We start from the raw sequence: 20,929 nt of genomic DNA on the forward strand, positions 1-20,929 counted from the left end.
GCTGTATTCAGGCCTGAAGGGAAGGAGTCAGCTGTGGGCATCCCGCACCCCTGCCGCCTGCTGGGCCCAGCCAGGCCCAGGATACCAGCCTCACCAACTCATCTCACGCTTTTTCAAGCTCCAGAGTGACTGCACCCAACTTGGTGGGAGCAGAAATTGGCCTAAAGTCTGCAATGATTATGCAGTGAAGCACGCAGGCCCTGGGGTCTGTGTGTCCCTGACTTGAAGGACATAGGCTGTGTCTCTCCTGACGGCCCCTGGTATTCCTGGGGCCCAGTGGGCTGTAGGAACAGCCCAGCCTGCAGGCCATTGCAGGGTGTTCTCTGGCCTGGCTGGCTGGGGTGGGTGCCCCTAGAGGAAGTGCTCCCTTGTTGCTTACTGAGCAGCTGCTGCCCCAGTCTGGCCCTAAGGAGGCTGGAAAGTGCCCGCTCCTCCTGGCAGCCCTTCTTCCCCGCTGTCCTGCAGAGCCTGGTGTGCGCTTTGTCACTGCTTGGGGCAGCCTGCTTGCTGAGTGGGGCTTCTTTCTGCAGGCCTGCCCAATGGGTAGCTCAGGGCCTGGGCGGTCAGGGCGTGGTCAGGGCTGTTGCAGGGTGTCTGGAGAGGAGGGGCTCCTCGGTCAGGTGGATGGGGCTGCTCTCAGCCTCAAACTCCAGAGGGCACCTGCTGGGGGGGAGTGTCAGGAAGGGACACTGGTTAGCTCTTAGACACAGTAGTCGGTGTCTAAGACAGCAGTCGGTGACATTGTGCCTATAGTGATCAGGTCAGTTTCTTCTCATGGGGAAGTCTTCTCAGAAAGGATCTCAGGACCTTCGTCCTGAGAGTGTCTCCTAGAAACTGTTGCAGGCCCCAGCAGCAGGGAGCAGGATGCTGGGTGACTCCAAGGATCTTTGTTGTGCCCAGATCTGTAGGCAGGTGGAGAAGGTGCTCACCAGGAAGGGGATCGGTCTGGCGGCAGTGGGCAGTAGGCAGCAGCCAGCTGACCCGAGGCTGCTCGGCTGGGATGTCTGAATTGTCACTGATGTTTTTATTTTTTTTTGTTTTGTTTTTGTTTTTTATTTTGTTTACTCTCCTTCTGGGCTCTTCCTTCTCACCGTTTCCTTTCTTCCCTTTCTATCCAACGCCCCGCCCCTCCCTCCTCTCCTGCTCTCCCTGTCTCTGCCCTTCTGCGCCTTGGCTTTTGTTGTGTTGTCTCAGCTGGAGATTCTGCACTACCGACTCAGTGTCTCCAGCGCCCTCCACAGCCTCCAGGCCCTCCACGCCTACCAAGTACTGGCCTCTCCCCTCTGTTCTGTGTCCCCCTGCCCCGCCCTGTGGTGAGAGCCACAGGGCAGTCAGTGCACTGGTAACGCGCGGGGCTGGCTGGGGGCTGGCTGGGAGGACTCCGAGGCCTCTTAACGCCAGAGCAGGCCCGTGAGTGAGGGGTATTTTGGGTATCAGCCTCCAGCTTTGTGGGTTAGCCTGGGATGGAGCCAGGGAGCTGGGTGCTAGGGCGCAGCTGACCGTGGGGACAGGTGCTGACTGAGCTGTTTGCCATTCGTGGGTGGTGGAGGATTACATGTGGGGGCTCGGTGAGCCCGCTCACCCAACAGTGCTCTAGCAGGAGTCCCCCGGGGGCAGGTGTGGATGGGGTGCTACTGCCTGTACCCTTTTGGAGGTGAGAGCTGAGCAGGCAGCAAACACACAGTCTGCTCAGGCTGAAAGGACTGGGGGCTTCGGAGGTTGGTGTGGCACCCCCCAAAACCCAGCCATCCAGAGCTGTGCTGGCAGCCAGGGGAGAGTAGGGTGGTGACTAAGTATGAGCTCGCTGTCTGCTGGAATGGAGTGACGAGCGCGGCCCACAGCAGGGTCCCTGCTGCGAGGAGAGGACGCTTCAGAAAGTCCCACCCGGACAGCAGGGTGCTGGGGTGAGAGGAGGGCCCAGTCCTGTTAGAACATGTCCCTGGAGGAGCATCTGGCTCTCCTCAGTGGCAGGAGTGGGCCATGATGGCACCAGAGGCAGCCCGTGTTCAGCCACGGTTGCTGGGGTGCACCAGAAACACAGGGACAACAGGGCTTCCCAGTTTCCACGCAGGTGCACCCCTGAACTGAAACAGTAGAGGCTGTGGTCAGGCGAGGGACCCTGGCATCGATGCCCTGCAGAGCTTGTGTTACAAAGTTGAAGCCTGTTGAGTTTTTTTCTCTACAAAGTGGTGCGAATTCACTCACAGTCTAAAACCTAGTTAGACAGAGAGTGATCTAGAGCCCGTGGTTATGGTGTTCCCGTGGTGGGCAGACCTCCAGGGAAGGTGCTTGGATCTTACAGGCTTACTAGATCTGGGGTGCCAGGTGGCACATGCTGTGTCAACTCCCTCATTGTCCAGGATTTGGATCAGGCTTTTCCATCAAGATGGTTGGAACCCATGAGACCTGTGGCTCGGGGTGGGGAGAGCCGTGTGTTACTCTGGGCATCCAGAGATTGGATCACCATGCAGTGGGCTCCTCCCCTGGTTCCCCCTTCCCGCCCACCGTGGTCTGGAGTCTCCCCTGTGCCCCTTCACCTTCTTAGACACGGTCCCATAGAGTCTGTATCTCAAAAAATCCATGAGAACTTGAGCAAAAGTTGGACTCAGGCCAAGGAGATAGTTCCAGGGTAAGGCACGTGCCGTGTAGTCATGCAGCCAGCACTGCTTCTAATCCCCTGAGCACCTCCAGATGTGGCCCCAAGTCAGAACCCCAAGAGTTGGAGTCACAGGCTTGCGAGGCTCCCAGAAGGAGCATGCTTGTCCAGGTCTGTTAGCAGTGGAGGCGGGGCTGCCCTAGTAGGAGGGGGTGCAGCAGAAGGAAGATGGTGTGTCCACCTGAAAGGGGCAGCTGTGGCCCAGCAGGCTGGCTGTATCCCTCTGGGAAGGGGGTTGGGTGCGCCTGGCAGGGGTGTCTGGTTTACATACAGGGCGATGCAGCTCCCAGACCCAGTGATATAGGGGCCCCTCCGCAGACTGTGCCGCGTCCTCTCCGCAGGAACCCTTCTCCCCCACAGAGGAGCACGTGCTGGTGGTGCGTCTGCTGCTGAAGCACCTGCACGCCTTCTCCAGCAGCCTGAAGCCCGAGCAGCTGTCACCCTCTGCACACTCACATGCTACCAGCCCACTGGAGGAGTTCAAACGGTGTGTGCGTGCCACCGCGCCCCTATCTTGGAGGTGGGAGGGGCCGTGTCTGTTGCTGCTTCTCTCCCAGGAGCCCTGGGTGGAGGAGCGGGCACTTTGGAAGCAAGAAATTGGGGAGATAGGCCTGCTGTCTTTGCAGCAGGTGAGGGGGTGGGGGGTGGCATCCCAGCTGAGGTGTACATGGAGCCACATGGGGTCCTGGGATGCTTCTGAATAATGGGCTTGAGCCTGGCCTAAGTGCCAGGGGTGCAGCAGGGAACCACGGGACAGGCCTATGAGGTGACACCCCTTCCCTGCCCACACAGGGCTGCCATCCCCAGGTTTGTCCAGCAGAAGCTCTACCTCTTCCTGCAGCATTGCTTTGGCCACTGGCCCCTGGATGCGTCCTTCAGAGCTGTGAGTGTTTGTCCCTTGCACCTCTGCCTTGAGCATTGTCCTGTGGGCAGGCAGGGATAAAAGGGGGCTCCCAGGTCCCTGCTTTTGTGAGGGGTACAGGAAGAGGTCAGGACCGCCCACCCCCTGTTCCCCTCCACCCCCCACCCCCGTTCCCCTCTGGTAAAGTGAAGGCCCTGCAGTTGGGCACCCACACCTGGGAGCCAGACTTTCGGTCAGACCCCCTTGCTGCCTGCAGTGCCTGCCTGGAACACCGCTGTCCCCCCAGGTGCTGGAGATGTGGCTGAGTTACCTGCAGCCGTGGCGGTATGCCCCTGAAAAGCAGGTTCAGAGCAGCGACAGCCAGCCCCGGAGTGTGTCTGAGAGATGGTGAGCCCATGCCCTGTCTTCTAGGGACCCTATTCACAGGGTGACTCTGCCCTCGTCCGGCCCGGTCACCATGTTTCAAACCCTTAGCTTTGACCCCAAACTACCCCCTCAGCTCTTCCTCCTGGGTATGTGCGGGCCACTGCCCCTTCCTCACCCCACACCAATCTGGGCTCCCCACTGGGGCCTGCACAGCCCCTGCATGTTGGAGGCTTTGGAGGTCGCAGTTGTCCTCGGGGGCTAGGTGTCCCCACCTCTGTCCTGCCTCTGCCCACCCCAGGCCTCCTTCACCACCCTTCCAGACTCTTACGTGAGTGGATGCCTGGAAAGACCTGGGCACCCTGGTGGGGGAGGGGTATATCTGCAGCGTCCTGACACCACACCCCGCCTCCAGGGCACCCTTTGTGCAGGAAAACCTACTCATGTACACTAAGCTCTTTGTGGGCTTCTTGGGCCGCGCACTCCGCACTGACCTGGTCAGCCCCAAGAACGCGCTCATGGTGTTCCGTGTGGCCAAAGTCTTCGCCCAGCCCAACCTGGCTGAGATGATCCAGAAAGGTGAGCCCTCAACCCGCAGGAGGCAGTGGTCTGGGTGGGCCCTCCCACAGGGCCCTGGTTCCTCGTATGGGCGGGGGTGTGCTGGGACACTCGTGGTCACCACAGCACCAGTGTCCTGCGTCCCCTTGGCAGAGCAGGCGAGGCTGGGACTACATTGTGCCTGCGGGGGCCACCCAAGCCTTGGGCTGCATCTGGGGATTTGTGGCCATGGTGGCATCCTAGACCCTGAAGTGCCCCTGTCTTGGCAAGCTCCTAAGCCCTCCTGCATGAGTTCCCCTTCTTTCTGGGGTTGGCAAGGCCTCTGGAGCTGGACCCCTGCCCTGTGCAGCCTGGGCCTTTGGGGACCTCAAGAGACAAGCGATGTTTGTACCCTCGGCAGCCGAAGCCAGACTCGTATCCTGCCCTAGGTGAGCAGCTGTTTCTAGAGCCCGAGCTCGTCATTCCCCACCGCCAGCATCGGCTCTTCACAGCGCCTACATTCACTGGGAGCTTCCTTTCATCATGGCCCCCAACTGTCACTGACACCTCCTTCAAGGTGAAGAACCACGTGTACAGCCTGGAAGGCCAGGACTGCAAGTACACCCCAATGTTCGGGCCCGAGGTCCGGACGCTGGTGAGTGATCTAGGCTCCATGGGGCTTTGAGCTAGGGAGGCGGTGCACGTTTGTAGAAGGGCAGGTGGGTGTGGAGAGGAGTCTGTCGTACCCTTGCCTTTTTTGCGTTTCTTTTAAATACAGCATTTGTTAGGAATTGTTCACATTTGGGGCTGTAGTATAGCAGAGAGGCACTTGACTTGCAAGAGGCTGACCCAGGTTCAATTTGATTCCAGTGTCCCATATGACCCCCCAAGCCTTGCCAGGAGTGATCCTTGAGTGCAGAACCAGGCATAAACCCTGAGCACCACCAGGTGTGGCCCCAAAATAAATGAAAACAAAGAATTGTTACAGAATATTGCTCCTTAAAATTCACTGTCAGGTGACTAGAGTGAGATTGTCCAGGGTTAAGGTGCTTGTCTTGCTTGTGGCTGACCTCAGTTGAACCCCCAAGCCCACAGTCCCCACAAAGTGACCCCTGAACACAGGACCAAAATTAAGCACCAAGTACTGCCAAGTGTGGCCACCAAACCAACAATGGAATATCAGTAGTCAGGGGCTGGAGAGAGGAGCCCACGCTTTGCACACTGAAGGTTTGATTGCCGGCACCACATGATCCCCTCACACCAGCAGAGCCAACTCTCAGCTCTGCTCAGTGTGACCCCTCCTCCGCCCCTGGTTCTCCCCTAGCACCCTGTTACTGTGTTGGTGGCTGGTTACTGGGAGGCGGTCCCCCATCCCCAGCTCGTGACCCCCTGTCTGCTTTGTAGGTCCTGCGCCTGGCTCAGCTCATCACGAGGGCCAAACAGACAGCCAAGTCCATGTCTGACCAGTGCGGAGAGTGCCCCAGCAGCCACCCCTTCCTGGCCTGGCTGGGCTTGTGCTCCACTGACACCAGTGGCTCCTGCCCCACCAACGACCTGGACGAGATGGGGCAGGACAGTATCCGCAAGACGGACGAGTACCTGGAGAAGGCCCTGGAGTACCTGTGCCAGATGTTCCGAGTACACAGGGGGGCTATCCCTTCCCTGGGGTTCTGTCCCCACCAGCCCTCCCAGCTCTTCTGTGGGAGACACACTGTCCCCACAGCACCACCTCTGGGTTTCCTTGTGGCCCTTGTTTGGATGGTGGGTCGGCCCAGCCCCCTCTGTGTACCCCGGATCTGATATAGTCTCTCCTGACAGCTCAGCGAGGCTCAGCTGGCCCAGCTCACCCTGGCCCTGGGGACAGCTCAGGATGAGAATGGGAAGAAGCAGCTCCCAGACTGCATCGTGGGTGAGGACGGCCTCATCCTCACGCCCCTGGGCCGCTACCAGGTCAGAGTCCCTGTCCCGGGCGGCCTCCCCCTGGGCCAGAGCAAGCGCAGGTGCACTTCCTGGGCGGTCTTCAGAGTCAGGGCTCATCTGCATTTGCCTCCTCCCAGATCATCAACGGGCTGCGCAGGTTTGACATCGAATACCAGGGGGACTCGGAGCTGCAGCCCATCCGCAGCTACGAGATTGCGGGGCTGGTCCGCGTGCTCTTCCGCCTGTCCTCTGCCATCAACCACAGGGTGAGTGTGCGGGCGGGCACCCCCACCTCCTGCCCTCTTGGATGAGAGGCACTGGCCCACACTCTGCTTCAGTTTGCAGGCCAGATGGCGGCCCTGTGCTCGAGAGCGGACTTTCTCGGCAGCTTCTGCCGTTACCACCTGATGGAGCCTGGGCTGGCCGACAAGCGCCTGCTGAGCCCCGTGGGTAGGGCTGGGATGACCAGCCGTGTCCGGGGCCCTAGGCTGAGTCTGCGCTTCCTGGGAAGCTACCGCACGCTCCTGTCCCTGTTACTGACCTTCTTTGTGGCCTCTCTGTTCTGCATCGGGCCCCTGCCCTGCACTGTAATCCTGGTGCTGGGGTACCTCCTCTACGCCATGGCCATGACCCTGCTGACTGAGCGAGGCAAGCTGCACCATCTGTAACCACAGGCGGGATGGCACGAGGACCACCTGGGCAGCGGGAGGCACCCCGGGCCTGAGCTGGCCCACCTGGCTCTTGTAGGCAGGTGCTTCTGATGCTGAGGCACCGCCCAGGAGGTAGCAAGGCGAGGACGACGTGCAGTCCCAAGGAGCGGCGGTGAAGAGTGCAGGCGCCCCACAAAGGCCTTGACCCCGACTGAGGGGCCTTTCTCTCCTGGCACCACTTTAGGATTTCTCCATGGGAAACGCAGATGTGGGCGTGTGGTTGGTTCCAGGGAGGGTGGGCCGAGCCTTCCCTGCTCTGCTCTCCCCTTCTCAGCCTTGCCAGGGATGCGTCTGCTCTCCCTGGGGGATTCTGGGCTCCTTTCCAAGGAAGGATCAAAGACCCTGGGAGAATCCTGAGACTTTGATCAGGTTCTCCAATTCCTAACTCTAAGTTTTGCCACCACCTTTGACAAAGCAAGCAAGGGTTGTTGTCCTTTGTCCTTGCAGTAATTCCAGCCCTGGGTTGGATGCCTGCTTTGAGAACAGATCTCCGGGAGCACAGAGGCTAACTAGGAGCGTCTGTCCTCACAGGTGCCTGGGGAGGTCCTGCTTGCTCAGGGCGCTTCTCTCCAGTGCAGGGACTCTGCTGGCTCCCTCGAGTCACATCTCACCCACCACCTGTTCCAAACCAAAGATGGCCAAAAGCATTGCTTGTTATCTTCAATAAAATCAAGTGCTCAGAAACAGTCACCTTTTCATAATCTGCAGATACTCGGACAACAGCCCCCATTCTCACAGGGTCTTGAAACCTTCATCTAGCAATGATGAACCACAAAGAATACTGAATTGTAATTTTAAAAAAAAAAACAAAACTTTGGTTTTATTTCCATGGAGTATTTTAAAAGAAGCTTTTAAATGCTGGATTTTGTATTTTGGTGTATATTTGGAACCTGTGACCAAAATGTAAGTCAAACTATTAACCAGATGTCAATGTGAATAAACCCATTGCTGCCCCAGAGCACTTGGGGCTGCAGATCTGGCCGCTCACTGGGGGCGGGGCGGAGCGAGGAGCCATGTGGACTCAGGCAGATGGCAGCTCTACTAGCCCTGATGGGAACTGGCTGCCCTCTGACTTGGAACCCATGCTGGGTTCCCTGCAAGCTGCCTTATTAGCACATTAGTTTGCCATCATGAAAGCTGGTCATTTCTGTGGCATCTGGGAGCTCAAGGAGCTAACCACCAAACATGCATGTTGAACTCTGCCTGGCCCAGGCATGGCAGCTGCTTGGGTCAGTTGATGGGCAGAGGGAGTTCACATGGCCTGTCCCATGGGATACAGGCTTTGGCTAGCAGGCTTTGAAGAGTGGGCGTTACCCTGAGACCATGGTCTGGGATCAGAGATGAGTGACACTTCCAACAACACCCCCTTCACAGCTGCCCCATGGATGGGGAGCCCTCTCCCTGCCTTCCCTAATCCCCCGTAGCACACTGACTCCCTTTCCCAACAGTCGCTCTTGAGAATTCCTACTTACTGTCCCAGCCAATGGCCCATGATCAGAGCAGTGCCTTAAGATGATGAAGGGGATGGAGCGATAGTGTGGGCAGGGTGCTTTCCTTGCACACAGCTAACAGGTTCTCTCTTCCGGCATCTCGTGGTTCCCTGAGCAGCTCCAGAAGTAATTCCTGAGTGTAGAGTCAGGAGTAGCCCCTGAGTATTGCTGGCTGTGGTCCTTTAAAATATATATATAGGGCTGGAGCAGTAGCACAGCGGGTAGGGCGTTTGCCTTGCACGCGGCCGACCCGGGTTTGATTCCCAGCATCCCATATGGTCCCCTGAGCATTGCCAGGGGTGATTCCTGAGTGCAGAGCCAGGAGTAACCCCTGTGCATTGCCAGGTGTGACCCAAAAATTATATATATATAAAGACTTGGGTTTTGGCAGGGGTGGGGGTATCAGGCCACACCTAATGGTGCTGAGGGCTCAATCCTGGCAGGACTCCAGGACCATATATGATGCTGGGAATTGAACCGTCTGAGTTGGGTTGACCACCTGCAAGGCAAGTGCTTTACCCACTGTACTATTTCTCTGGCCCTAGTTAAGTTCTTTCTGCTCAAAGTGGGAAAACTAGCTGGATATGCACTTAAGCTTGGGGAAAAAAAGCTGGGACTGAACAAGACAAGTGCTATAACTCCTGAGCACTGCCGGTGTGACCCAAAAAGAAAAAAAAAATGGCCCAAACCACAGTGACCATGAGAACCAAGCCAGGGGGCAGACCTCCTGGTCACAGAGGCTGCATGCATGCTGGATCACCTTACCTTATCTATACCTTGTACCAAAGCATCTACTTAAGTCTTTCATTTGTACTATTCCTTCAAATAAAACCATTCAGTAGCTTCCTTCCTCCCCAAAAATAAAAAAAAAATTGATTTCTGAGAAATTCCTCATTTCATTCTGGACCAGATTAACCATATTTTGTCATTTGCCTTGATTTTCCAATAGAAGGCACTATGGATCTTGGTTTAAAGATGTTTTATTATTTTCAGTTTGGGGTCACACCTGGCTGTGCTCAGGGATCACTCCTGGTGGAATTTGGATACCAAGGATCAAACTAGGGGTTGACAGCCCGTAAGGCAAATGTTTTGACCCCTTCCTGTGCTGTATCTCTAGACCCATAGTCCCCCTATTCCCTAGCTGTGACCTCTCCTTCATTTAAATGATTTTCACCTGTGGTCCCTCAGAGTCCCACTCGAGCATGGAGAACTGACTGCCTTCAAAGTCCTGACCCGGCCCTTTCTCAGCAGCTCTGCCTTCCCCTGCCTCCGCAGTAGCAGCTCAAGCTCCCTCTTGTTCTCCCACTAGTCTTAAGTTTTCAGACACCCCCCCCCCCTTGAGAAATTCAGATGTTCACGGCCTCCCGGATTCAATTCCTAGCACTACAAGTGGTCCCCTACGCCTGCCAGAAGTGGTCCCTGAGCACTGAGTCAGGAGTAAGCCCTGAGTAGCTTCACCTAAAAAGGCACAAGCTATCCCCGAAAAACCAAAAATGTAGGTGCAGCCTATTGGTGCCTGCCTTGCACACAGCCTAGGTCCAGGTTTGATCTCCAGCATCCCAAATTGTCCCCTGAGCACCGTCATGAGTGATCCCTGAGCACAGAGCCATAAATAAGCCCTAAGCACCCCGGGTATGATGCCAAACCCCCAAAAGAAAATACCTTCCTGCTCAGAACATTTTATCTGCCAAAGTATTTGACAGTCTTGACAAAACTTGAATTTTTCTCTTGACTCAATCACATTGGTTTGTTTCTCTGCAAGTTTGGAATTTAAAATTATATTTTAGGCAACATGCATGATGTGTCATAGAGACTGCATTCTTTTTTTTTTTCTTTTTGGGTCACACCCAGCAATGCACAGGGGTTACTCCTGGCTGCATTCTCTGCAGCCCCGGAGACTGCATTCTATTACCATTTTTTTTCTTTTTTTTTTCTTTTTTGGTCACACCCAGCGATGCTCAGGGGTTACTCCTGGCTCTGCACTCAGGAATAATTCCTGGCGGTGCTCAGGGGACCATATGGGGTGCTGGGAATCAAACCCGGGTCGGCCGTGTGCAAAGCAAACGCCCTACTCGCTGTGCTATCACTCCAGCCCCTATTACCATTTTCTGAGCTGAGTTTTGTTCTAGAGGCAGTTAAATTACTGAAACCATGAACTTGGGGAAGACGGGATTTCAGTGACAGTAAGGTGGATATATATGTGTGTATATATATGTACATATATATATATACATATATATATGTGTTGTCTTTAGTCCTAAACAAGATCACTATTTTCTATAGCACATCCTTTATTCCCAAACTGTGGCTTTTCGGGTTTCCATAGAAAACGGAGGTTTTTCCAAACTAACTCCTCTATCAAACCACAAAATCGTCTCCCATGGAACTGGCAGCAAATGAATCTCTTCTCAGTTCACCATCGCAGTCAGGCTAGACACACATTTGAAGGGAGTGTTTCCTCCAGTTCCTCAACTGCTGAACCCCCAAACTCTTGCGCCTCCCCTACCTCTCTACTCACCCACTTTCTGCCGGAGGTATTGGGGACTGAAGAAACCCCTCAGAAACGCCCCGTTCTATCTTTCCAGAACTTTCTTCCTACAATTTCCGCTGCTTTTGGTCCTTTCCCAGGTTCTTCAGACCGCTCTTCAGATAATCTGCCCACGAGTTCTACTGTAGGATAGTGATGTAATCATTGAAAGCAGAAACTCGACCTTTTGAATTTTGATCCTTGTACCATCTACTAAAATAAAAAATGTAGGGGCTGGAGGCACAGCAGGTAGGGTGTTTGCCTAGCACGCGGCCGACCCGGGTTTAAATCCCAGCATCCCATATGGTCCCCTGAGCAGCCCCAGGAGTAATTCCTGGGTGCAGAGCCAGGAGTAACCCCTGTGCATCGCCAGGTGTGACCCAAAAAGCAGAAAAAAAAAAAGTAATAAGGGCCAGAGAGATAATACAGGGATAAGGCTCTTGCCTTGCACACAGAGGACCCTGGTTCAATCCCTGGCACTCATATGGTCTCCCCTCATCGCCAGGAATCCTCACCTGTGCAGGTGAGGATTCCCCAGGTGCCCTGGAAAATTCGAGAACCCGCACCTGCAGGCCCCTCCTCAGAGGCCCCGCCTCCCAAGCCCCGCCCTCTCACCGCCCCTTGACGCGCCCCGCCCCGTCCAGGCCCCGCCCCCGGCGAGCCCTGCCCCGCCCCCGCCCTGCCCCCTCGCTTCGCCCCGCCCCGCGCCGCGCTCGTTTCCGTGGCGACGCGGCGCCAGGCCGGGGCAGCCCGGCCACCGAGTGGGCGTGCAGTGGCAGCTGCTGAGGCAGCGAGAGCTGAGACATGAGCGTGACGGGGGTCCCGGGCGGGTCTCGCACTTCCAACGCCCCGTTCCTGAGCTCCCGGTCTTCGGCCCGTCCTCGCCAGCGCCCCCCCGCGGTCCCCATGGGTGTCACGGGGCAGCACGGCTGGCAGCCTGGGACCAGCGGCGAGGCACAGAAGCGGGTCGTGGACCTAGAGAAGAGCCTGCAGTTCCTGCAGCAGCAGCATTCGGAGACGCTGATCAAACTCCATGAAGAGATCGAACACCTGAAGCGGGAGAACAAGGGTGAGTCCCCGCGGCAGGCGGGGGCCGGGCATCCACCGCTGCAGGGCTCAGAGAGAGATGCAGATCGGCCCTCCAGCCCCGTGTACCCCGAAACCTAGGAACAGCGCGTGGCCTTCCGCGGGGTTCTGGGGACACACTGGGCAGCCAGCGCCACCCGAGCTCTGTTGCCCCAGTCAGGTCACATAAAGCGGGTGGTCATGGGCAGCGCCCTCCCTCCGCCCACCCCTCCTGGGGAGGGGGAGAAGCTCAGGCCCTGAGTCTCTCTAGCACCCACCCCCCTTGACTTCCTTTATTAGACGGGGTAATGGGTGGTTTTGGTAGCGGGAATTGAGGCATGTTAAATATTGAGCTATACACCTCCCCCCGCCGCCCCACCCGGCCTGGGCTGCCTTAATGTTTTTTGCTTTGTTTTGGGGCCACACCTGGCAATGCTCAAGGGTTACTCCTGGCTCTGAACCCAGGAATTACTCCTGGCAGTGCATGGGGGACGGAACCCACCCAGGTCGATCGGCTGCGTACAAGGCAAGCGCCCTACCCGCTGTACTATCGCTCAGGCTCAGGCTCCTTAACATTCAGTAAAATGCATGCCTCTGAGGATGAATTGTCACAAATGAAATGAATGAGAGGCAGACCTGCAGACCCCCAGGCCCCCTATGACCTTCCCTGTAGGGCAGAGCCCTAACCTGACTCTGTAAGTGACTCCTCACCCCCACGGGCCAGTCCTGAAGTACACCAGAGGCCTTTCCTGATGGCCTTAAGGCTTCTGCCCACACATCTGGGGGCTCTGGGTTTCTCACCCGCTTCCCTTCTATTGCCTTCCCTGGACCAGTGGTGCCCACCACATCAGGATGTTCTCTCCAGAGTCGCATTTCCCGGAGTCTCACCCCAGTCCCTCCCGAATGCAGCCCAGGTTTGTCCCAGGTGTTAATTGTGGCACTGAGCATATTGTTCCCCTCCCCGTGAGCTCCTGGACCTACCTGGCCAAGTGGTTGTGGATGGCATAGGCAGAGACACAAGTTGGAACTCTGGTGCAGGGCACAGCCAGATGCACGATTCCTGGCTGAGCACACCCCAGGCTGCAGCACCTGTGCAGGGTCCCTGTGCCCTACTGGAGGGAAGATTGCCAGGGCCTTCGCAGGAAGTGGTCAGGAGAAGCCACGCTCCTTCTCTCAGAGTGGTACCCAGGAGAGCCTGTTTGCTTTCAGATCTCCATTACAAGCTAATAATGAATCTGAAGCCATCAAAGAAAGGTAAGAGGCCCTGGAGTGCCTAATGGGAAGTTACCATGATAGAGAGCACCTTGCTGCTAGATGCCCTGTGGGGAGAGGTTGTGAGAGGCCCAGCCTGGTCTGGGTGATGAACGCAGTCAGTGCCAGAGGCACCATTCTTGGGGCACTCCCATGCCTCTTGGGGCCTATGCAGTAGGCGCTGCAGTTTCTCCCGAACTGCCTGGGCTGCCTCTGCCCCGTGCCTGCCTTGGTCACACCTGAGGGTGACAGATGGCTTTGGGCCCTGGGCATCCTCCTACCATCTGAGATGGTGCAGACAGGGAATACAGAGACCCACAGCCTGTCTGAGGCTCATTCTTGTCCCGACTGTGGCCTTCACCTTCCCTGTCCTCCAGCCCACTCGGCCTGTTTGGGCCCCACTTTCCCCACTGCCTTTGGGGGCCAGGTCTGGGTGGTGGCAGCCTGGAGCGCCCTGTCTGGGGAGTGTCCAGGGCTCTCCCTTTGTGGGAGACACAGAAGTGCCAGGGCACAGCCATGTTCACCAGCGTGGCCTGGGTCCCTCATGGGACAGGGGGACAGGCTGCTCTCCAATTAAGGACCAACTACTGCCTCTGACCCCAAGTCAGCTTCTGGAGGGTCCTTCAGGAAAGGGTCCACCTTTCCTGACGTCTCTGCTACCACAGTGTAGGGGAGGGCTTTGTCGGAATGTGGGGTGCAGGCCTGGAAGCGAGCCTGAAGTCTCCCCGCTGGCGTCAGCGCTGATCCTGCACCGTCTCCCACAGGCAGCCTCTCCAGCTCCAGCATCCATTCCGTCAAGTCCTTCTCAAACTCCACAGTGTCAGGTGAGGGAGCAGCGCCCGCTGGTGCTGAGGTGATGCACCCTGCTGGGGTCTCAGGCAGGCCTGGGTGAGAGTATGAAGCCCATGGGGTCCTCTTTGGGGCAGACCTTGGGAGGCAAAAGGGAGGCCCTGGCAGCCAACTGAGCTGAAGCCACAGGATGGGGTGGGATGGGACGTGGGTGGACGACAAAAGCCAGGGTGCAGAGGACACGGCCCCACGCAGGGAGCCTCCCTACCCCGGTGTGGGGGAGGCAGGGCTGGGTGGGGCTCATTGGCAGAATGTCCCTGAGCCTCGAGTGGTCTTGCAGAGAAGAAACGCCGCCCGGGAGAAGCCCTCGCCATGCCCCAACCCAACAGACAGGACACAGGTGAGGTGCCCTGTGCGGCCCTGGGCTTGTGGTGTCCTTCTCAAGGGGAACCGAGAGCTTCTCCTCTCCCCGCTGCAACCCCAGAAGCATGGAGGGACCCCAGGTGGGCAGTGGGCTGTGTCTTCGCAAAGGTGACCTTGTAGGCTGGGTTTCGGACTCTTGATGCAGTTCCATCTTCCCCCAGCAGAGTTCAGCCTGGGTACAGCTTGGGGAAGTCCACACCCACCTTTACCAAGGCCTGGGAGACAGGCCAGCTTCCACACTGCCCTTAGCCCACAGCCAGAGGCCCAGTCTCAGGCCTGCATTCTCTCCCAGCACCCCTTGGGGGCGCTGTATGACCCCTCCTGACCCAGGAAGGCACAGAGGCAGAGGGCGGGGGTTCCTTGAGCGCTCACAGCTGACCCTGGAGCACTGGGCAAGGCAAGTGACTGGCCTATCTGGGTCTGACCTGCAGTCAACGCTCAAGGCAAGGCCAGGCTCCAGCCCAGCTCCACCAAGAAGCAAGACTTGAAAAGCGACACTTGCCAGAAGATGGACCAAGAGGAGGAGTCCCTGATTGCGACCTTACTTCATAAGCTGGACAAAGCCTCTGGGGTACAGGGGCAGGCCAAGTAAGGCTTGCCTGCACCCCAAGGCCCCAGAATTGCACAATAGGGTCACATTCTAGAAACGGCACATTGCCTGGCTTTTCCATGTGGTGGGCCACCAGCATAAAGCAAGCTCCTGAAAGCACATCGGGTGGGCGCTGCGTTGCCCTTTCCCTTGGTCTGGGGTTCTATACTGTGCCGATGTTGTTGAGGGACCAGTGGCAGCGCCTGACCTGTTTTTGGAAAGAAACTAACAAAGCCACTAAGTTACTTTTCAGTTTTGGGCTTACACCTGGCAGTGCTCAAAAGATACTCCTGGTCCTGTACTTGCAGTGATCCCTACCAGGGCTCAAAGGACCATACGTGGTTTTGGGAACTGGTCTGGGTTTAAGTGCATACAAGGCAAGCATCTTAACCTTTTATACAACATATTTTTTGCTTTTGGGCCACACCTAGGTGTTCAGGCCTTGCTCCTGGCTCTGCACTAGGGGATCACTCCTGGAGGGCTTGGGGGACCATTTGGGATGCCAGGGTTGAACCTGGGCTGTCCACATGCAAGGCAAATGCCCTACCTGCTGTACTATTGCTCCAGCCCTTGTACTACCTTTTCCTCCCTGGGAACAAGGCAGAGCCCCAGGTCCGCCCCGCCCCCCCCCCCCGGAATGCACTTGGTTAATGGCAGGCATGGAGCCACAGTTCAAGGCAATACCAGGCTCTGGTGATCCCAAGATTCTGGGTCTTTCCTGGACAATAATGACCTTTGCATCTGAAGAAGGGACCCAACCGCCCCTGTATGGTGCTACCAAAGAACAGACCCCTCTCTCTGCACAGGGTGGAGCTGCCCTCTTGGGAAACACCACTGGGTGTGGGGCCAGGACTCTGGGGTGCCTGATGGCTGGAGCCTCACCTGCCCCAGAGTTCCGGGCGAGTCTCTGTGGACATGCCCTGCCCTGTCCCCTGGCTGCCCTGGGTAGACGGTGTCAAGGCTCCTAGAGGCCACTGGCCTTGCTGCAATGGCTGTTTCAGAGAGGAGGAAGCAGAGGCCTTGAAGCCAGCGGCCACCTCCGGGCTTGGCAACCCACACAAGGGCAAGCCCCCACCGCCGAGCTTGCCCACGCACATGCGCAAGCCCACCACGCTGCATCAGTGCGAGGTGGTCATCCGCCAGCTGTGGAACACCAACCTCCTGCAGGCCCAAGAGGTGAGTCTGGGCCCTTGGGGAGTGGCCCCGGGCTTCTGCGGGCACCATCCATGTCTCTCCCCATATTTCAGCTGCAGCACCTCAAGTCCCTCCTGGAAGGGAACCAGAAGCTCAAAGCTGCCTCTGAGGAGGCTGGGCTGAGTTCTCCCAAGTAAGTGACCCTTGCAGCACCCCACTCCTGCCCCCAGCACAGTGGGAACTGGAGCCTGGGGCTCACTGCCAACCCTTTCACCCAGGGACCAGGAGGCCCTTCATCCAGGGGCCACGCAATTCCCCAAGGTCCCCAACAAGGGCATTGCTAAGAAATGGTGAGTCCCCGGGCTTAGGAGGGGTGTGCCCCCGGGGCCTGGGCAGTGGGGCCAGGGAAGCCTTCTGCCAGGTGCACCGTGACTGCCACAGGAGCCTGTGCTGACCTTCCCTCTGTCCCCACCAGCTTGATTCTGAGCCCCTCGCCCATGGCGGAACGTGCCATCCTGCCTGCACTGAGGCAGACCCTCAAGAGTAACTTTGCAGAGCGGCAGAAAAGGCTGCAGGTGGTGCAGAGCCGGCGGCTCCACCGCTCAGTGCTCTAGGCGCTGCCCAGCCCCACCACATCGCTGCTCTGCAGCCAAGCCCCCCACATGCAGGCGGCGCTAACCCTCAGCATTCCAAAAGGATCTGAATACCCACCAGCGGGCCCAAGTCTAGATAAACGAAAACTCATGGCATCTAAGTTTCAGCACTGAGGAATTATTTTCTTGCTCATTATTTTATTAATCTGCACTGACACAAAACCACTATAATCCGAGTATTCTCCTACCCTTTGAAGACTAGAAATAAAGCTGTTTCTCCCAATTGTGACTCATTCCTCATTAGCAGGCACCGGGGCCTTTGCACCTATATGTACCCCGTAATGGGGGGCCTGCCCCCTCCCTTGCCAGCTGTCCTGGAAGAACAGCTCAGGAAGATTCCAGTAGCTGGGGGCCCCAGCAGGCTTCCTGGCCCGGGCCGGCTTGGCTCCTGTCCAACAGACGCTCCAGGTCAGTGGGTCCCTCTAGGCCTTGCACCACCCCTGTACCCTGCCCTCACGGTGCTGTCCCACATCTCCTGGGCACGGGTAGCTCAGCCAATCTCACCTGGCAGCACAGCCCTCAGGCTCCATGGCTGCTCCCTCGTGGCCTGCTGCCCTTTCCTCGCACCGGAAATCTGTGGGTAAGCTGAGACCAGGAGCTGACCAGTGTGACGGACAGTGAGGCACCTGAAGCCTCTAGCCCATGAGGAGCCCAAGGCGCCCTCCAAGGGCTTCGTGCTCCAAGATGCCCCCTGGACCACCACCAGCAACGGCGAGAAGGCTCCAGACATGAGCAACTCTGAGAAATTTCCCAGCTTTGGGGGTGCTCAGGTGGCTCCCTAGACCCTCCTCTGGGGCCTCAAATGATAATAATCAGAGCGGGACTCAGCCTGCTGACCCCATCAACTGTTGATGCCTCTCCCCAAGGTCTCACAGTGAAGGCTCTGGCCTGGGCCTCAGGCCGCTCCAGCCACCTGGCTCTGGGCCGGCTGCACGGTGTGAACGCTAATGGGCCCAGCCACACCGCCATGCACACACACTCTCGGCTCCCTGGTTAACCCAGCATGTAAGGCCCTCCTTAAGGTGGGGGGGCAGGGCGGGGGTGCCGCACTGTGGCTGACTCCACTTCCTGTGTCATGACCTTAGGAAATAAAATTTCTTGACTTTATAAAAAAACAGTAACAACCCCCCCCCCCCAAATAACTGAGGTCTGGGCGACCATGATCAGCTGCAAGGTGGGGACCTGGCTTTGCTGTCCTCATTGGACACAGTGACAGACTGATGACAAACACAGGAATAATAAATTTATTATAAGAACCACAGAGGACATGGTAGTGCACATATAAAAAGGGGAACCTCTTGTCATCAGAGGCCAGTGGCGCCCTGTCGGGGAATTCTCGGACTCTGGAGTGGCTCTGAGGACACTGGGTTTCCAGGTGACCGACCCCTGACCAAACATCCAACTAGTGGGTACAGTGTCAGGCACAGGGTCTTCCCAGACACCCCCAGGGCTTGGAAGGGAATGCCATGAGGTATGAGGCCCAGCTGGCGAAGGGAGCGTGCAGTAGCCCCTGGTCAGCCTTCCCTCTGAGACACGGTGGAGCCCCGAATCCGGGAGCTTTGCGCTCACGTGGCTCTTATGCCAGTGGGGGCACAGTCTGAACCTCAAACTGATCAGAGATCTGTGGGTTTGGAGGGTTTCCTATGTGCTCCCTGTTCCCCTATAGAAATAAGTGTTCATACACACACACACATTCACACACTCGCACACATGCACGCACGCACGCATAAACACACTGCTCTAAGGAGACCTTGAGATCCCGCAGGTACTGAGTGTGGCCACAGCCCTGGAGAGGCTCGGGGAGAGCAGCGGAGAGCCCCAGCCAGGGGCGTGTGTGACTCCCTGAGGAGGTTCTGTCCCACCAGGGTGCAGCCAGCTCCATGGCCACAGGTCCCAGTCTTGTACAAGTGTGGAAGAACATTCGGCAGGTCCCCACGGCAGAAGAGAAAAGCAAGAAAGCTAACCTAAGCCCAGGCTCTCCAGGAGGCCAAAACCCAGAAACGTCCAACACGAGGCAGACGTCTTCGGTGTTCTCCACAAGGCTGCCAGCTGCCCCCGAGGTCCCCAGAGGGCAGGCGGAGGGACAGCCTGCAGCAGCAGTGGAGGCGGCTAGGTGGCCGAGAGGCAGGCCTGGTGGATGCTCTGGGCCCAGGTGTTGAGCAGGGCTGTGACCGAGTGCTTGTCGGGGAGCTGCAGCAGCCTCGAGGTCATGCACTGATGCACAGACTGCAGGAAGGGGTTGGCGTCTGCAACAGAGCGACCGGCATGAGCCCCCTCGGTCCCCAGATTTCACAAGCAACTGAGAGGGGGCTGCCCTGCAGGCATAAACTGGCCTCTGGGATATTCTCTGGCTCCCTGAGCACACAACCCCGCCACAGCACCCTGGGATCCGGCACCCACCAGGACCCTGAGGGGCTGAATGAGGAAGTGAACATGCCTGGAACTTGGGGCATCCTCAGTGAGTCTTGGCGCCCCAGTTCATTCCTCAGGGGGCCGGTTCCCATTGGTGGGGTTCCCAGCAGGCCCAAGGTGGGCGCCCCTAAGCCCAAGCTCCTCCCCGCCTCCCTGGAGGCCAAGCAGAGACCTTCCTTGCCCCATGCTGCTGAGCGACGTGCTCCTGCCCATGTGAGGGCAGCGAGTGGGAGGACTGGGCCATGCTCTGGGCTCACCCACCGTACTGCCACTGCCGGTCAATCCACAGCGGGCTCTGGGCGGGGTAGTCGGCAGGCACGCTGACCTCCAGCGGGGGCACACTAGGGAGATCCTTGTCATCTGTAACACACGCAGTCACACCTGAGACCTGGCCCTGGCCCTGCCGCCCACACAGCCACCTCTGCCCAGTGAGGGGAGGCATGAGCGTGGGTGGAACCAGGACTCAGCCTCCGGAGGTGTGAGGAGGGGAATGCGGGCAGATGGGCTGGCTCCTGAGAGGCTCAAGAGCACAGGAGGGCCTGCAGGAGACCATGCACATGCAGCCCAGCTGCCCCACCCCTGCAGACACTCACCCAGCTTGCATATCAGGTGTACGGTGCCATTGTTACTGCAGTGAGATGGGTCCAAGTTCACCAGGAACTTGGGGTCTAACCTGGCCACCTCCCCCTGGAGCACATTGGGAATGTTCTGTCGTTCGTCATCTTCAAGCTTACGTTTCCGGGTGCATACCACTGGGGCCCTGGAGAAGGCAGCACCAGTGACCAGACCAGGCCAGATGGCTGCCCAGGGCCCGCCGCCCACCGTGGCGCCAAACCCCGGTGTGTACGCACGTGATGGGTGGGCCGTGGATGGCGGTCATAGCCGGCACAAACGTGCGGTACAGGGAATGGTTGAAGACAGGCGAGCGAATGTTGGCCAGGACAGCATCCAAGAGGGGCTGGCACAGGTATTGCTGCTTGGTTGGAGGCACCGGTGGGGGTGGGGGGGTGGGCTAGAGAGGATTAGGTAGCATTAGCAGCAGCATCCACTCTACCCCAAAACCCAAAGCCCACAAACTCACAGCCCAGCTCCCTGTGGCACTGCAGCGAGCCTAACCCTGCAGGTCAGGGTGGCCGCTCCTGGACAATCTGCAGCTTCCCTGAAGGCTGCCCCCCCTCGGAGGCAGGCCCAGGACTCAGCCTGTGGGGATTCTGCCCATACCCCCATGCCGAGCAGTACGGCTCTGTCCAGAGCTGCCTGCACTCCACTCACCACCGCCATGTCATTCTTGAGCTTCTCCAGGGCAATCTCACACTTCTGCAGTGTCTTCAGGGGGCACCTGTGGGGCAAGGGGGTGTGAATGATCCTCGGTGTGGGAGTGGGGAACTGTTGGCTCGCAGGTGCTGGTCCTGATCACTGCCCACCCGGCCTCCCCGCGTTGGAGAGAGCCAGCCCCAGGCCTTGTCACTGCACTTCTGCAGAAACCCTAGTGAGCGGACCAGAATCCAAGGGAAAGTGGCCTTGAGCATTGACAGAGGAAGATTCAAG

The 20,929-nt window shown here is 57.8% G+C and overlaps 3 protein-coding genes across 12 annotated transcripts in view; 2 read left to right on the forward strand and 1 right to left on the reverse strand.

The window, feature by feature from the left end:
* SMPD4 (sphingomyelin phosphodiesterase 4) overlaps positions 1-10,466 on the forward strand; it is a 22,495-nt gene extending 12,029 nt beyond the window's left edge. For 3 of the 4 annotated variants that reach the window (XM_004607590.2, XM_055118717.1, XM_055118718.1), the window contains exons 11-20: positions 1,195-1,266; positions 2,998-3,143; positions 3,449-3,539; positions 3,805-3,905; positions 4,297-4,460; positions 4,868-5,073; positions 5,823-6,056; positions 6,237-6,368; positions 6,476-6,604; positions 6,677-10,466. In XM_004607590.2, the coding sequence (XP_004607647.2) occupies positions 1,195-1,266; positions 2,998-3,143; positions 3,449-3,539; positions 3,805-3,905; positions 4,297-4,460; positions 4,868-5,073; positions 5,823-6,056; positions 6,237-6,368; positions 6,476-6,604; positions 6,677-7,006 (1,605 nt within the window). In that variant the 3' untranslated portion in view covers positions 7,007-10,466. The remainder of the gene's footprint in view (positions 1-1,194; positions 1,267-2,997; positions 3,144-3,448; positions 3,540-3,804; positions 3,906-4,296; positions 4,461-4,867; positions 5,074-5,822; positions 6,057-6,236; positions 6,369-6,475; positions 6,605-6,676) is intronic. The other variant, XM_055118719.1, reaches the window with a different exon arrangement.
* Positions 10,467-11,751: 1,285 nt separating this feature from the next.
* On the forward strand, positions 11,752-18,100 carry CCDC74B (coiled-coil domain containing 74B). 3 transcript variants are annotated; one of them, XM_055118825.1, is made up of 9 exons: positions 11,752-12,134; positions 13,340-13,384; positions 14,146-14,205; positions 14,511-14,570; positions 15,025-15,181; positions 16,184-16,358; positions 16,430-16,509; positions 16,595-16,666; positions 16,792-18,100. In XM_055118825.1, exons 1-9 carry the CDS (start codon positions 11,870-11,872, stop codon positions 16,928-16,930), a joined length of 1,053 nt encoding a protein of 350 aa, XP_054974800.1. In that variant the 5' UTR covers positions 11,752-11,869; the 3' UTR covers positions 16,931-18,100. The 3 variants fall into 3 exon arrangements, with proteins under 3 accessions (XP_054974800.1, XP_054974801.1, XP_004607648.2); XM_055118826.1 differs by lacking the exon at positions 16,595-16,666; XM_004607591.2 differs by lacking the exon at positions 14,511-14,570.
* Positions 18,101-18,197: 97 nt separating this feature from the next.
* Positions 18,198-20,929, reverse strand: part of MED15 (mediator complex subunit 15) — a 68,293-nt gene continuing 65,561 nt past the window's right edge. For all 5 annotated transcript variants that reach the window (XM_055118821.1, XM_004607592.2, XM_055118823.1 and 2 more), the window contains 5 exons: positions 20,654-20,720; positions 20,233-20,393; positions 19,975-20,141; positions 19,643-19,741; positions 18,198-19,215 (listed from right to left, as the gene is read on the reverse strand). In XM_055118821.1, the coding sequence (XP_054974796.1) occupies positions 19,079-19,215; positions 19,643-19,741; positions 19,975-20,141; positions 20,233-20,393; positions 20,654-20,720 (631 nt within the window). In that variant the 3' untranslated portion in view covers positions 18,198-19,078. The remainder of the gene's footprint in view (positions 19,216-19,642; positions 19,742-19,974; positions 20,142-20,232; positions 20,394-20,653; positions 20,721-20,929) is intronic.

This window comes from Sorex araneus, chromosome 11, assembly GCF_027595985.1.
Source record: "Sorex araneus isolate mSorAra2 chromosome 11, mSorAra2.pri, whole genome shotgun sequence".
NCBI classification, from domain to species: domain Eukaryota; kingdom Metazoa; phylum Chordata; class Mammalia; order Eulipotyphla; family Soricidae; genus Sorex; species Sorex araneus.

What these genes read in the sequence shown, in the direction of transcription:
- CCDC74B (XM_055118825.1), top strand. Translation starts at nt 11,870, where the DNA reads ATGAGCGTGACGGGGGTCCCGGGCGGGTCTCGCACTTCCAACGCCCCG. An exon ending in TCTGAAGCCATCAAAGAAAG is followed by an intron (nt 13,385 to 14,145) that starts GTAAGAGGCCCT and finishes CGTCTCCCACAG; the next exon opens with GCAGCCTCTCCAGCTCCAGC. An exon ending in GGGGTACAGGGGCAGGCCAA is followed by an intron (nt 15,182 to 16,183) that starts GTAAGGCTTGCC and finishes TGGCTGTTTCAG; the next exon opens with AGAGGAGGAAGCAGAGGCCT.